The following is an 11,702-nucleotide window of genomic DNA, read 5'->3' as shown; positions in this document are numbered from 1 at the left end:
GTAAAGAGAGTAACATAAAACTTTATTTGACTCCACAGTATGCACCAGTGATTTACAAAGACCATCTTTAATACTACAACTTTTAAGAACAAGTCATAATTACATTTGTTTAAGATGGACATGTTAAAAACCCATTTTACAATATTTACCCCTCATAAAAAAACCCCACAATATAATGATATAAGTTACAAGTCCATTTCAGAAGCAAGATTTTGTCCCCAAGTGGCCAGAGATATATACACACACCCAAATATATATATGACGTGTAAGTGCACGAGTGAACTGGGTGTCTTGGGAGTAAAAAGCTGCTTCAAGTGGAGACTGCACTACACCAGGGCTGAGGGAGGCTGAGCAGGAGCCAGGATGGGTGAGGGCCAGGTGCCACCTTGCGCGCCTGGCCAGATGCGGAGGTAACCTTTCTATTTCTTCCCTTTCGAGCAGTAATTTCTTGCTTCACACAACAGGACCTTTGTCAGTGTACTACCAGTGCTGAATGCAAGTGCAGAGCCAGTGGTGGTTGTGCCTTTCTGCTTTCCCTCAGCAGTTCTCCCAGCCTATTCTGTTCTTTTTTTGATTCTTATAAATTACTCTGATAAGAAGATGCTAATTCTGCGAACAGAATTTTGTCCAAGTTCCCCCTTGCAGAGCTCTTTGCATAGCAGTAGCAGGTGAGCTGAGACTGCCCTTGGGGGGAGGGTTAAATGTGCCCTTGCTTATAAAACCCCAAAACCGATAGAATTAATCCAGTTTGTCCTAATTGCATTTATTATAGAACACAAACTTCCTGCAGCCTTTATCAGCAGACAGTCTGTGACAGTTTATTAATAGCCTCAAGTGTTCGGTGAACTAAATCTATGTGCATTGTACGTGTGGGGTGAAGGGAACAGGATTCAGGACATGCTGCAGGGCTGCTCTGTGCTCCAGCCCACGCTCCCACCACGAGCCACGGGCAGCACGAGCCCTGTTGCAGATCCTTGACCACACAGGAAGGACTCACCTGTCGCCACATCCCACTTTGGTTCTATTTGGGAAACATCCTCAACGTGCCCCCTTCTCCCCAGCTGTCCTCCCCTGCCCTCCTTCCCCTGGGATTTGTGGCCCCTCTGGTTTGGCCCAGACTTGTGCCTGCAGTCACTGGAGATAAGTGTGTCCGAGCACGGTCAGTGCTCTCGAGCGGTGACGCCGGGGCCGGAGCAGTGTTGTGTCCCTCAGGCTGTCCGTGCATGTGGCACTTAGAGCACAGGGCAGCCCTTCAGGCTGACAGAGCCCCAGGCAGTCCCAGCTCGAGGCAGGTCCACGTGCCTCTGGTTAATCAGCAGGTTCCTGACACAGCCCACGTAGTGAGGGAGGGGAGGTAACAGCAGCCTTGTGCTGGCCTTGTCTGGCTCTGCAGAAGAACAAGGAAAAGCAGGCATTAATCTGGCAAATGCTTAAATACCTCTTCCTCGCACAGTATCTCCCTTGGCCTTGGGGTGTTTCATCCTGGAGTGTGTCTTTGCCAACTCACCTGGCAGCCCTCCCAGGGAGAAGGTCACCCTTGTGCTGGGTGCAGGAGGCTGGCTGGGTCCCACTGTGTGGTTGCCTTCTGCATCCACATCCACCTGGATTATGTTTTTCCATTTGGTAACTTCAAAAGAAAACAACAGTCAGTGCTTCTTCCTTACCCATGGAGCAAGCCCACCTCTGCCCTCCAGCCTAGACCAGTGCTGTGGAGCACAGCAAAACTACTGGAAGAGTCAAAGGGCCTGGCTCTTGGGAAATGCCCAGAGTATGGACAGTCTCCCCTAAAACCTCACCCAGCACTGGTTGAACAAGATGAGGGTTTAAAATAGAGCTGTGCTGAGGTGGGGCTGCAGCTGTGCCCCCAGCCCCAAAAAGGGCTTGATACAAAACAGCACCTGCTCAATGGCAGCTACATTAAAGGCTGAGGTTCCTGTACAGGTGTGAATCCTGCAATCCCTGCTCCAAGCTGTGGGGTTGGAGCCCTTTGGACACACGGCACCAAAGCAAATTGGACTTCCACTTGAAGCTGGACACAGTCCCCAGGATGGATCAAGTCCTGTGGCACATCCTTGGCCTTGCCAGCTGCTCCAAAATGTGGAAAAACAACCTGTCTCTCCTGTCCACCAGATGTGACAGTGCTAAGATCAGGCAAGAACTCTTGTTAATCAGGAAATTGACCTTATGGCAGCTATGAACTCCCAAATTAAGTGCATACAGCAGGGGCATAGGGTTTAAATCGCCAAGCCTGGGCTTGCCCTGAGCTCCCCTAGGAGCAGGGCTGGAGCAGAGTCACAGAACCAAGGGAGCGGTCACCTCACCTGCAATGGTGTGCCACTGCCCGTCGCAGAGAGCTGGGCACGTCACCGACGCAGAGAATTCATCAGCCCCAGCGTTCGCTCTCACAGTGACCTGGGGTGAGACAAACCCATCAGAGCTGGAGAGCTGAGAGGGACAGGCAGGAGACCCCCACTGACTCTGAAAATCTGTGGGGACACCACCCTCCCAGTACCTTGGTCTCCTCCATGTAGAGCAAGAGATGGTGGCTTCTCCTCGTGCCGACATGGAAGATGAGGCCAGAGGCACTGCGGGGACGGACCTCCAGTGTCACCTCCAAGTCCTGCTCAGTCATCACTGCATCAGCTGGAAGAGAAATGCCATTGGTGAGGACCAAGGGGATTCCCATGGGATTTGTTCCTCCTAGTCCCAGCCTGCTGGGGGGTACCTAAGGTGATGGACCCGCTATCTGCGGCGAAGAAGACCCCGCTCTCCAGTGTGCCCTCGTAGCACGGTGTCACCCCAAAGGCGCGTGAGGGGGGACCCAGGGGCCTCCCGTCCAGCTGGAGGTTCCTCAGGCAGCCATCAAAGCTGGAGGCCGATGCAGCCTGCGGAGAGAGGCCACGGGACTGAGCACAGAGGGGGCAAAAGCAGCCAGCACGAGGTGATGCCATGGGACTGGGAACAGGCAGACAGGACGATGCCATGGGACTGCCAAGCCCTTACCGGTATGTGAGCCTTAGCTTTCCCAGCTGGAACTCCCCCCACATACAAGGGGGTCTGGGCCATGAAGAGCGCTGTGGTGGCCACCGCAGCATCCTGGGCTCGCAGCCCATCGATGACCAGCTGGGCCCGGCTCTGGTCTCTGCTGAAGAAGACCTGCAAGCACCAAAGGTCAGTGCCAGAACTTGGGGCTTCCCGGGTTGGGAGGAGCCCCAGGGCTGTGCCCAGGGAAGGGAGGCCTCAGCTCAGAGGTCCAGCCAGCCCTGGCTGTGTTTTCACTGTCCCCTTTGCTCCCCTGGAACTGCAGTGTGCCATGTGCAATAAGGAAGCAATGCCCAGAGCAGGGCAGCACTGAGCCAACCCCTGCAGAGGCATCTGGTGCAGAAGGCAACGCTGTGGTCTGGGGAGGTCCTGCTGAGCCCTGCCCCTGCTCACCGTGTGCCACCGCCGGTCGCGGTACTTGTCCTTGCTGCGGACACGCAGCCGGCGCCCGCCCATGTCCACCAGGAAGACAAAGCGCCCGTTGGAGACAAAGAGAGCCATGGAGGAGCCCCGCTCGCCCGCCACGTAGAAGAGCAGCCCACTGGAGGAGTTCAGCTTCACCTCCAGGGAGAAATGGCACCTGCAGGGACAGAGAGTGACGGGAGCACCCGGGTCTCACACTACTGCAAGGGACACGTGCTTCCAGGCCATGATCCCAGGGCCAGGTTTGCATGGGGCGGGCATGGGGCGAGGCTCACCTCCACCCAAAGGAGGCTGGGATCTCATCAAACTCCCAGCGGCTGCTCGGGGCCCCCCCGAAGCGGAAGGTGCCCCTGGCTGTGTGGGGCTGGGCGTGCAGCTGGCACAGCCCGTCCTGGTCGTGGTGGCGGCCCTTCGGCGCAGGCTTGCCCGGCACCTACACAACGTGCACCAGGGAATGGAGTGAGGGGAGTATCCCTGCAAGCGCCAGCAGAGCTGAGCAGTGGCATCTGAGGAGGATGAGGAGGAGAACGTGGAGAGTTCTGGCAGCAGCCGGTACCTTGGGTTTCCGCCTGTCCTTCTTTGGAGTCACTCTGAGCTGCTGCGACTGCTCGCCCAAGGGACAGCTCATGGTGACATTGATGCTCTCCACATTCTGCTGCAGGTCCACCACCATCTGTGGCTCTGACACCCTACACACAGGAAGAAGAGGTCCTTGTCACACCAGCTGGGAGGTGGGAAAGGGCTGAGCCCTGCTATCTGGCAGTGGCACGGAGTTGCTCACCGCTTGACAAAGACATTCCCGATGCAGCCGGTGAGGTTGCTGAGGGCACCTGGATCGGGTGAACCCCCAAGCTGGAAGAGCCGACGCCCGTCCTGGCGCCGCTGCCGCCGGCTGGGCCTGGGGCCTGTCCTGGTGTCCTGCAGCTCATCGTCCACGTACAGCCGGACCCTGGGGGTGGCAGCAGGGGCTCAGCAGGTCCCCGTGGCTGTGGGCACCCCAGCCCCCCAGCAGCACCCACAGCAGGACACGTACCCACGGGCATCGCTGTAGAAGGCCACGTAGTGAGCCCTGCCGTCCGCGTAGGCACCGTCAGTGGTGACTTCGCTCCCCAGAAGGTTCAAGGCCAGCTGGCCCCTCTGGAGGGACACCTGGCACGTCCCCTCCTGCAGAAAGCATCACCCAGCAGCTCAGCAGCTGAACCCCAAGGAAGAGCCCGCTTTCCCACTGCTCTCCCGGAGCTCAGGGTGCAGATCTCACTGCAGATTCACAGCCTGGCCCCACCAAAATCCCCAATTTTCCAAGGGGAAGCAGCACCCTCCCCAGCAGCCCCACGGCCGGGATATCTGGGGGCCTGCGGGTACCCACCTGGGTGGAGTGGTGGTAAAGCAGCCCCTCACGCTGGCTTGTCTGGAAGCTGAAGCCGCTGTAGAAGTCCCGGAGCCCCGGCACATCAGTCAGAGCCAGGGTCAGGTAGCCGTGGCCATGGATGCTGACTGAGCGGGCAACCTGGGAGGGACACCACAGAGGCAAGGTGGGAGACTGGCCCTGGCCTTGCTGGGATGCTGGGAGATGAGTGAGGAGCTCTGTTCCTTGCTGGGTCTGGCTGGTGCTATGGCCAATCATGTGGAGCAAGCACCTCACCATGACCCCTCTGCACTGAGGACTTGGGGGGTTTATGCTTGTTTCTCTGTGAATGGGGGGAGATGGGGCCTGTCCTGGGGGTCCTGTGCTCCCTCCCCCTGACAGATCCTTCCCCCAGCATGCTGGCCAGGCTGCCAGGGCTTTGTGCTCACCAGGAGGTCCGAGGTGCACCCGTAGCTGACACCCACGGTGCTCATGCGCTTCAGGTCGACGTATTTGCCAAGAGCCTTCAAGCCCTTCATGCAGCCCCGAATGGGCCCACCCGTGGGGAAGAGAGCTTTCAAACTGCAGGAGAAGCAGGCAGTGTTAACAAGGACAGCCCCAGGCAGACACAGCCCTGGGCAGGATCTGGCCCTGCAGCTCTTCAGGCAAAGTGCCTGGGAAAGAACTGTGATGGTCACAGGTATCTCCAGTGCCAAGGCTGCTCCAAAGCACCCAGCACGGCAAAGGAGGACTTGGTGACACCCACCAGCACCTCATCCGTCCCCAGAGATGGAAAAGTTATCATCTTTAAAAAGCTCAGGATGATGGACAGGAAGAGGAAATCTTCCCCCAGAGTTTCATTAGGGTTCCAACAGCCCTGGATGTGGCTGAGAAAGGGCCAGGGCCACCACCAGGGACTCCGGAGGGGAACATACGGACTGTCCCACTCCATTGCAGGCTGGACCCACCTGGGGGGCAGCACAGCTGGGGGCACACCCCCCAGGTAGTAGGAGACAGCGTTCTCCAGGGAGTTCTCCTGCTCCACCACAAAGATGGTGAGGCGCTCCACCCGCACCAGGATGCGCTTCTTATTATTCATTTTGAGGAGGAAAATCTGGATCTGGAGACAGAGGAGAGAAATGATCTGTCAGTCTGGGGCAATTAAATCCATCACAGAGGGCAGGACAGGATGTCTAGTTAATGGTTCAAGTCAAAAAACTTCTTGCAGCTCTTCCCCCCTCAAAAACAAGGGTCTACATGCCTCCCCACCTCAGATGAGGAGCCCTCTCTCCAAGCGAGCCCTGTTCCCTCTTACCGCTTTGTTTGTGGTGCTGCTGATGGTGAGAGAGGAGGAGTTGCTCGGTTTTGCCATCTCCAGGCCAGAACTGAAATCATAGTAAAGCGCCAGCTTCCCATCCCGGATGGCCAGACACAGGAACTGACCCTGGGGGAGGCAGGATGGACACTCAGCAGGTGCCCAGGATGCAGTTGTGGCCCTGAGCCCATCTACCCTTTAAAACTGATGGGAGCAGATCCCACTGCCAGTGCCCTGGTCACGTTATTTGGGATTTATCCGAAACAGCAGCCCTGTGCTGGAGCACAGGGATAACACTGCAAGCTGGAAATGCTCCTTGCAGCTGCCCCAGTGAACCGTGGCCCAGCTTGGAGGGTCTCCCAAGTTTTGGAGAACCCCTCCAACACCAGCCAAGTGACCGCTGTGAGGTTTGGGTCCAGCCTGCTCATGACTTTTAACAATAGTGCTGAAATCCTGCTCCAAGCGACCCTGAGATCTCCGAAGCCCTCCTCTTCCCAGTGTCCTGAACTGGGAACGCCAGCAAGCAGGCCTGGGATTGTCCCAGCCCACCCACTGAGGGACAAAGGCTCCCCAGGGGAGCAAGCACCTGCCTGGTTCTCCAGGAAGAAGATGATGCCGTTGTAGGAGACCACCCGGATCTCCTGCTCGAAGCGCTTGGTTGTGCCAAACTGGCTCTCGAACTTGATCTCCGCATAACCAGTGCCATCAAAGTAGGAGCCGTCAGTCAGCCAGGGGTCTCCTGTGGACTTGGACCTGAGACACACCAGAGGCATCAATCCAAGCCATCTGGCATGCCCTGGAGCAAGCAGGGCTAAGGATAAGTGCCCTGGAGGAGGGCTGCTCCCAGCCCGGGGGCGGTGCCCACCTTGCGCAGGGTTTCTCGGCAGCCGTGTCCAGCTCGAAGGTGTGCTGGAAGTTGTACAGGCTCACCACCTCCTCGTTCAGCGTGTCCAGCTCCAGGCACCCGCGGTAGTTGGGATAGCGCAGAGCGGGAGGAGGCTGGGAATGAAACACAACAGTTAAACAAGTTTCCCTCCTGTAAGAACCTCCAAAGGCATTGCTGACACCTCCCAAAACCTGCTCCCCTCTCCCTGCCACCTGTCTCACCGTGAAGCTGGAGGGGTAGCCACCCACGTAGAAGACGACGTTGCGTGGGTCGAGGTTGAGCAGGCCTTGCTCTCCCTTGGCCACGCTGTCTCCCTTGATCTCGTGCACCCTCTGCCTCTCCACGATCACTGACATGTGCCCGTACTGCAGGATCCTGCAGCAGGGAGGGATGGTCAAGACCAGGGGAGACCCCCAAAGAGAATCAAACCCTGTCCTCCCTGAGCAGAGGCCCTACCTGTTGATGCTGATGGTGACAAACTGCTCTCCAATATCCTCATCGACACTCAGGGAGGTTGGGTCCTCATCTCCCAGTTTGTAAATCCAATGCACTCTGCGATCCTTGAGCACAATGCCCAGGTAGTCTCCAGTGGCCTGAACTCAGGGAGAAACAGGGCCACGTGTTGGTATTTGGGACAGGCAGGAGCTCTCCCTGGTGTGCCCAGGGCTGCACTGGACAAACACCCCCTATCCCACTCCCCACCCAGGCTGACGGCTGCATCCAGGAGCTGTTTGTGTTCCCCACAGAGATATTCAGGGAGAGGGTGAGGGGTTGATGCACAGGCATGATCCCCCATCGGTGCAAAAGGGCTCCATCCACCCTCTGGCCCCATCTCACCTCCTGGCTGCCCAGGTACAACACGAACCGCCCCTCCTCTCCCTCGTCCTCCCGGCTCCTGGGCTCGGGGTTTTGGATGTAGAATTTGAGGGATGTGTAGGCTGCCAAATCCTGCAGATTGCTAGGCATCCGGACCTGCACCCCTGAACTGCCGTTGAACTTCATGGGCACTTTCACCTGTAGGGAGAGAAATCCAGCCCTGTGGCACTGAACCCACTGCCACCTGCCTGGTCACTGCCAGTTCCACCAAATGAGAAAGGGACCCTGCCCGATGGCCCCAGACACCCTCCCCTTTGCATGCTACCCTCAGGTAAGCCCTCCTCCCCGACAGGCCCCCAGCACACCATGCCCAGCCCTCACCCACCCCTGAGCTCACCTTGCTGGCAGCGTTCCTCGCCTGCGTGATGAGCTGCCGGATCCTCACGATGTTCTCCGACACGGTGGCGTTTTTGTTCCTCCTGTTCTCCAGGCTGCTCAGCTTCTCCAGCAGCAGGGGAATGGTGCTCTCCAGGCTGGACACTGGGGTTGAAGAGGAGCCAGGAGTTTTGGAGGTTAGTAAGGAAGGGAAATGTGAAGGTCAGGCAGTTTGAGACATGCAGGTCAAAGGAGCTGGGAGCAGTCACAGAGATCCCCTAAAGCCATCAGCCTTGAGGGGGGTGTGAGAATGCTCCAGTGCATGCAACCTCCTGCAGTAAAGCTACACGTGATACAGACACTGCACAAGACGAAGAAAAAAAGGGCCAGGACGTAAAGCATCCAGTATTGGCCACCTCCCTCTGCTCTTGACCTGGAGCTGCAAAGCACAGCTTTCAAAAATGCTCTGGGGATATCTGTGCATGCAGTGGTTCATATCAGACTCAGCACTCACCAGATTTCCTGGCATCCTGGACTGCCTGGTTCAGGTCCTCACTTTGGAGGCCTCCATACTGGTCTTTCCACTCATCCAGGTTCTTCTTCATGGTGCTCAGGGTATCCTCCACTTTTGCAGCCGTTTCATTGGCCTCAGCAGCAGCTGCTTTGGCATTCTGGATCGTGTCCTTTGTGTCCTCTGCAAGGAAAGAAGTATCTCTGAGGTGGTCAGGAGGAGGGAGGAAGCACCCTTGGGTCACAGTCAGTGCATGAAGAAGGGAGCAGAGAGAATCAGTCCCGCTACCCCAGAACAAACCTTGCTCCCTGCCCAGCATGTCCTGCACCGACTGGAGCTGGGTCAGGAGCTGCTCCTTCCTCGCACGGAGGTCAGCCAGCTTGTCCCTTGCTGTCTGCAGAGTGCCTTTAACAGCTGCAATTAAAGAAATGCACGTGCTGTTTGTTGGAGCTCAGTCCAGACTGAAGGACATCAGACCCTGTGAGGAGCCTCTCTCACCCCCATTGAGTTTGCTCTGCTGTCTCCTCACAGCCTCCTCCAGGCTGCTGCTGTTCCTCTTCAGTGTTCTAGAGATGGCCCCGAGGTTTTCTGATATGACATTCTGTGAAACAAACACAGAACTCTGAAGAGGAATTCAAGCCTCTGGCTCTGACTGCACACAAAAATGCTCATTCAGACATCTGCAGCAGGGTGTGACAGGGAGACCCAAACACTGAGTCTGGCCCCAGCCGTGGCAGACTCTGCTCCCAGGCACAGAACACGTGTCAGAGGGAAAGGAGTTTGGTTTTTGCCCATCTTCACAGGGCTCCCCACAGCACGTACCATCAGGGCCTCGCTGGCTGCCTCGTCAGCATCGTGGGCTGCTCGCTCTGCTTTCCTCACAGCTTCAATGATGCTGGCGTAGGCATTGGAGGCATCGACCGCCCGCTGGATAAAGCCATCCTGGTTTGTGTCCTGGATAATGCTGTTTTGGAAGATGAAGCCAGCAAGTCCATGGAGAACACTCAGGCTCCCCATGCCCCCCCAGACAAACCCCTTTGGGCTCCTCAACACAATGTGTGCTCCAGTATAAAACTTTGGAGGTGACACCCTGCTGGTTCCCCTGCCATGGTGGGGCTGCAGGTTTCCATCCCCAGCTCTGGTAGGAGACAGCCTGACTAGTGAGGGTCAGGACAGGTGCCTCACCCAGAAAGGTTCCTTGCAAGCTCATCCAGGAGCCGGGCGTGCTCCTCCGCCTGCTCCACGATGGGGATCTTGCTGCTGGCCGGGGAGAACTTCTTGACGCGCTCGGTCAAGGGCAGCTTTGCCCCATCCAGCAGCGCTGCCAGCTTCTCGTACGCCTGCAAGGACACCTGTCACTCCTGAGGGCTGCCACCCCTCGCCCTCTTGCCCGTGCCAAAGTGCCTCTGCCACTCACCTCCTTCGCACGCTCCATCATCTGCAGGAAGTCAGAGACCTGGGCAAGGGCGTCCTTGGCCATCTGCAGGGTCTCCTGCACCAGCGCGTGCTGCTTTTGGAGTGCCTGGCTCTTTTGCTGGACACAAAGACCCAGAGTTAGGGACCAGCAGGGCTGGGACAGCCCCCCCACATCGCTGATGGTGAAGGTCTACCTGACTCTCCTCCAGGTTGTTTCGGTTCAGGCTGTTCAAGTCCTCTGTCTGCCTGGTTTTGTTCACGGCCTCGTTGAGGGCATCACGCAGATCCATGAGCTGGGAGCTGTACTGTGCCAGCCGCTCTTGGATGCTGCTCACCAGGTCCTGGTTGGACTGCCAGCGGGCGTGCAGCTCACTCTTCACCCTATGCAACACTGGGGAGGGAGGGGATGACAACTGTTGCTAATTCCTCTTCCTATGCTAAACAGGCTGTTTATGTGCCGGGCTGCCTTAAAGCCTGGTTCTAGTCTCACTTAGCAGGTGTCAGGGCCAGAAGTGACCATCTTCCATCCCTCCCTCCTTTTCAGCCTGGATAGCACAGGATCCTGTCCATGACTGTCTCTCTCAGTGCTGGTTAGAGATGGGATCTCTTTCAAAGACACACAGCCATGCCTGAAAAGCTCCGGATGATGGAAAAACCCCACCTGAGGCCTTGATTACTTATTTCCAACAAGAGCCAGTTTATAATTCCAGCTTTCAGCTGCTGAGTTATGTTTTGCCAGGGCCTGTTAATCAGAAGTGCTCCCTTCCTGCAGTGCCACGTTGGGCTCACTGCTCTCACTCCTGCAAGGACGCCCTCAGGACAGCAGAGCTACTACGGGTGCAGGCTGCTGGTTGTTACTCTGAACCCCTCTATGGGGACAGCAAATAGGAAGAAACATGGTGTGACTTACTCACATCCATGTGTGATGTGAATACATCGCATAATAATGGTGATTCCTTGTTCTCAGTGTTGCCAATTTTGTTCATCAAACAGAACTACCCAGTTAGTTCTGCTCTGAAGTTTGCCTTAAGGGAAAAGGAACCACAAATGATCCTGTTGGAGTGTCACAGGGGACTCTGGAACTCCTATAAAAATTGTTGGGGGTGCCTGGCTCTTAACAGCACTCTCTAAACACAACCATGATGTGCAGTGTCTGCGTGGGCTCCAAGCCAGGAATAGCCAGACCCAGCAGGATCTGGGCAGCCCTGGGCCACCAAGCTGGACTCACACTTCTGAGCCTCCTCGTGCTCACGCCTTGCCAGCTCCTCCTGGGCCCCCAGGCTCCTCTCCTTCATCTCCCTCAGCATCCTTTCCACCTCGGCCAGCTTCTGCCGGAACTCCTCGCTGGACGCGGTGCTGGCGTTCGCTGCCCCAAACCTGGCCATCTGCCGCACCAGGTCTGCAGAGAAACCCACACCCAGCATCAGCACTGACCAAACCAGGTCCTTCATAATCCCCTGAGTTTTCCCCTCACAAACCACAGACAACTTTCAGGCAGCACTCAGAAAACAAATTGCTTGAGATCACCCAGAGGCACTGCCCCATGTTTCTGCCTCCTTGGCCACTACCAATA

At 56.8% G+C, this 11,702-nt stretch overlaps 1 protein-coding gene across 3 annotated transcripts in view; it reads right to left on the bottom strand.

Annotated features, from left to right (window-relative positions):
* Nucleotides 1-48: 48 nt before the first annotated feature.
* The window catches only part of LAMA5 (laminin subunit alpha 5), an 85,213-nt gene continuing 73,559 nt past the window's right edge, over nucleotides 49-11,702 (bottom strand). For all 3 annotated transcript variants that reach the window (XM_048321500.1, XM_048321501.1, XM_048321502.1), the window contains exons 52-80: nucleotides 11,358-11,528; nucleotides 10,324-10,520; nucleotides 10,131-10,247; nucleotides 9,899-10,053; nucleotides 9,536-9,677; nucleotides 9,212-9,314; nucleotides 9,014-9,127; nucleotides 8,717-8,896; nucleotides 8,225-8,367; nucleotides 7,849-8,025; nucleotides 7,468-7,604; nucleotides 7,233-7,386; nucleotides 6,991-7,124; nucleotides 6,716-6,878; nucleotides 6,126-6,254; nucleotides 5,779-5,930; nucleotides 5,260-5,392; nucleotides 4,832-4,972; nucleotides 4,499-4,629; nucleotides 4,247-4,414; nucleotides 4,022-4,154; nucleotides 3,741-3,898; nucleotides 3,436-3,622; nucleotides 3,004-3,156; nucleotides 2,726-2,885; nucleotides 2,513-2,643; nucleotides 2,322-2,412; nucleotides 1,508-1,627; nucleotides 49-1,387 (exon numbers count right to left, since the gene is read on the bottom strand). In XM_048321500.1, the coding sequence (XP_048177457.1) occupies nucleotides 1,233-1,387; nucleotides 1,508-1,627; nucleotides 2,322-2,412; nucleotides 2,513-2,643; nucleotides 2,726-2,885; nucleotides 3,004-3,156; nucleotides 3,436-3,622; nucleotides 3,741-3,898; nucleotides 4,022-4,154; nucleotides 4,247-4,414; nucleotides 4,499-4,629; nucleotides 4,832-4,972; nucleotides 5,260-5,392; nucleotides 5,779-5,930; nucleotides 6,126-6,254; nucleotides 6,716-6,878; nucleotides 6,991-7,124; nucleotides 7,233-7,386; nucleotides 7,468-7,604; nucleotides 7,849-8,025; nucleotides 8,225-8,367; nucleotides 8,717-8,896; nucleotides 9,014-9,127; nucleotides 9,212-9,314; nucleotides 9,536-9,677; nucleotides 9,899-10,053; nucleotides 10,131-10,247; nucleotides 10,324-10,520; nucleotides 11,358-11,528 (4,229 nt within the window). In that variant the 3' untranslated portion in view covers nucleotides 49-1,232. The remainder of the gene's footprint in view (nucleotides 1,388-1,507; nucleotides 1,628-2,321; nucleotides 2,413-2,512; nucleotides 2,644-2,725; nucleotides 2,886-3,003; nucleotides 3,157-3,435; nucleotides 3,623-3,740; nucleotides 3,899-4,021; nucleotides 4,155-4,246; nucleotides 4,415-4,498; nucleotides 4,630-4,831; nucleotides 4,973-5,259; nucleotides 5,393-5,778; nucleotides 5,931-6,125; nucleotides 6,255-6,715; nucleotides 6,879-6,990; nucleotides 7,125-7,232; nucleotides 7,387-7,467; nucleotides 7,605-7,848; nucleotides 8,026-8,224; nucleotides 8,368-8,716; nucleotides 8,897-9,013; nucleotides 9,128-9,211; nucleotides 9,315-9,535; nucleotides 9,678-9,898; nucleotides 10,054-10,130; nucleotides 10,248-10,323; nucleotides 10,521-11,357; nucleotides 11,529-11,702) is intronic.

This window comes from Corvus hawaiiensis, chromosome 17 (assembly GCF_020740725.1).
Source record: "Corvus hawaiiensis isolate bCorHaw1 chromosome 17, bCorHaw1.pri.cur, whole genome shotgun sequence".
Lineage (NCBI taxonomy): Eukaryota > Metazoa > Chordata > Aves > Passeriformes > Corvidae > Corvus > Corvus hawaiiensis.
Note: the sequence above shows the minus strand (reverse complement) of the source record. Positions and strands in the feature narration are given on the sequence as shown.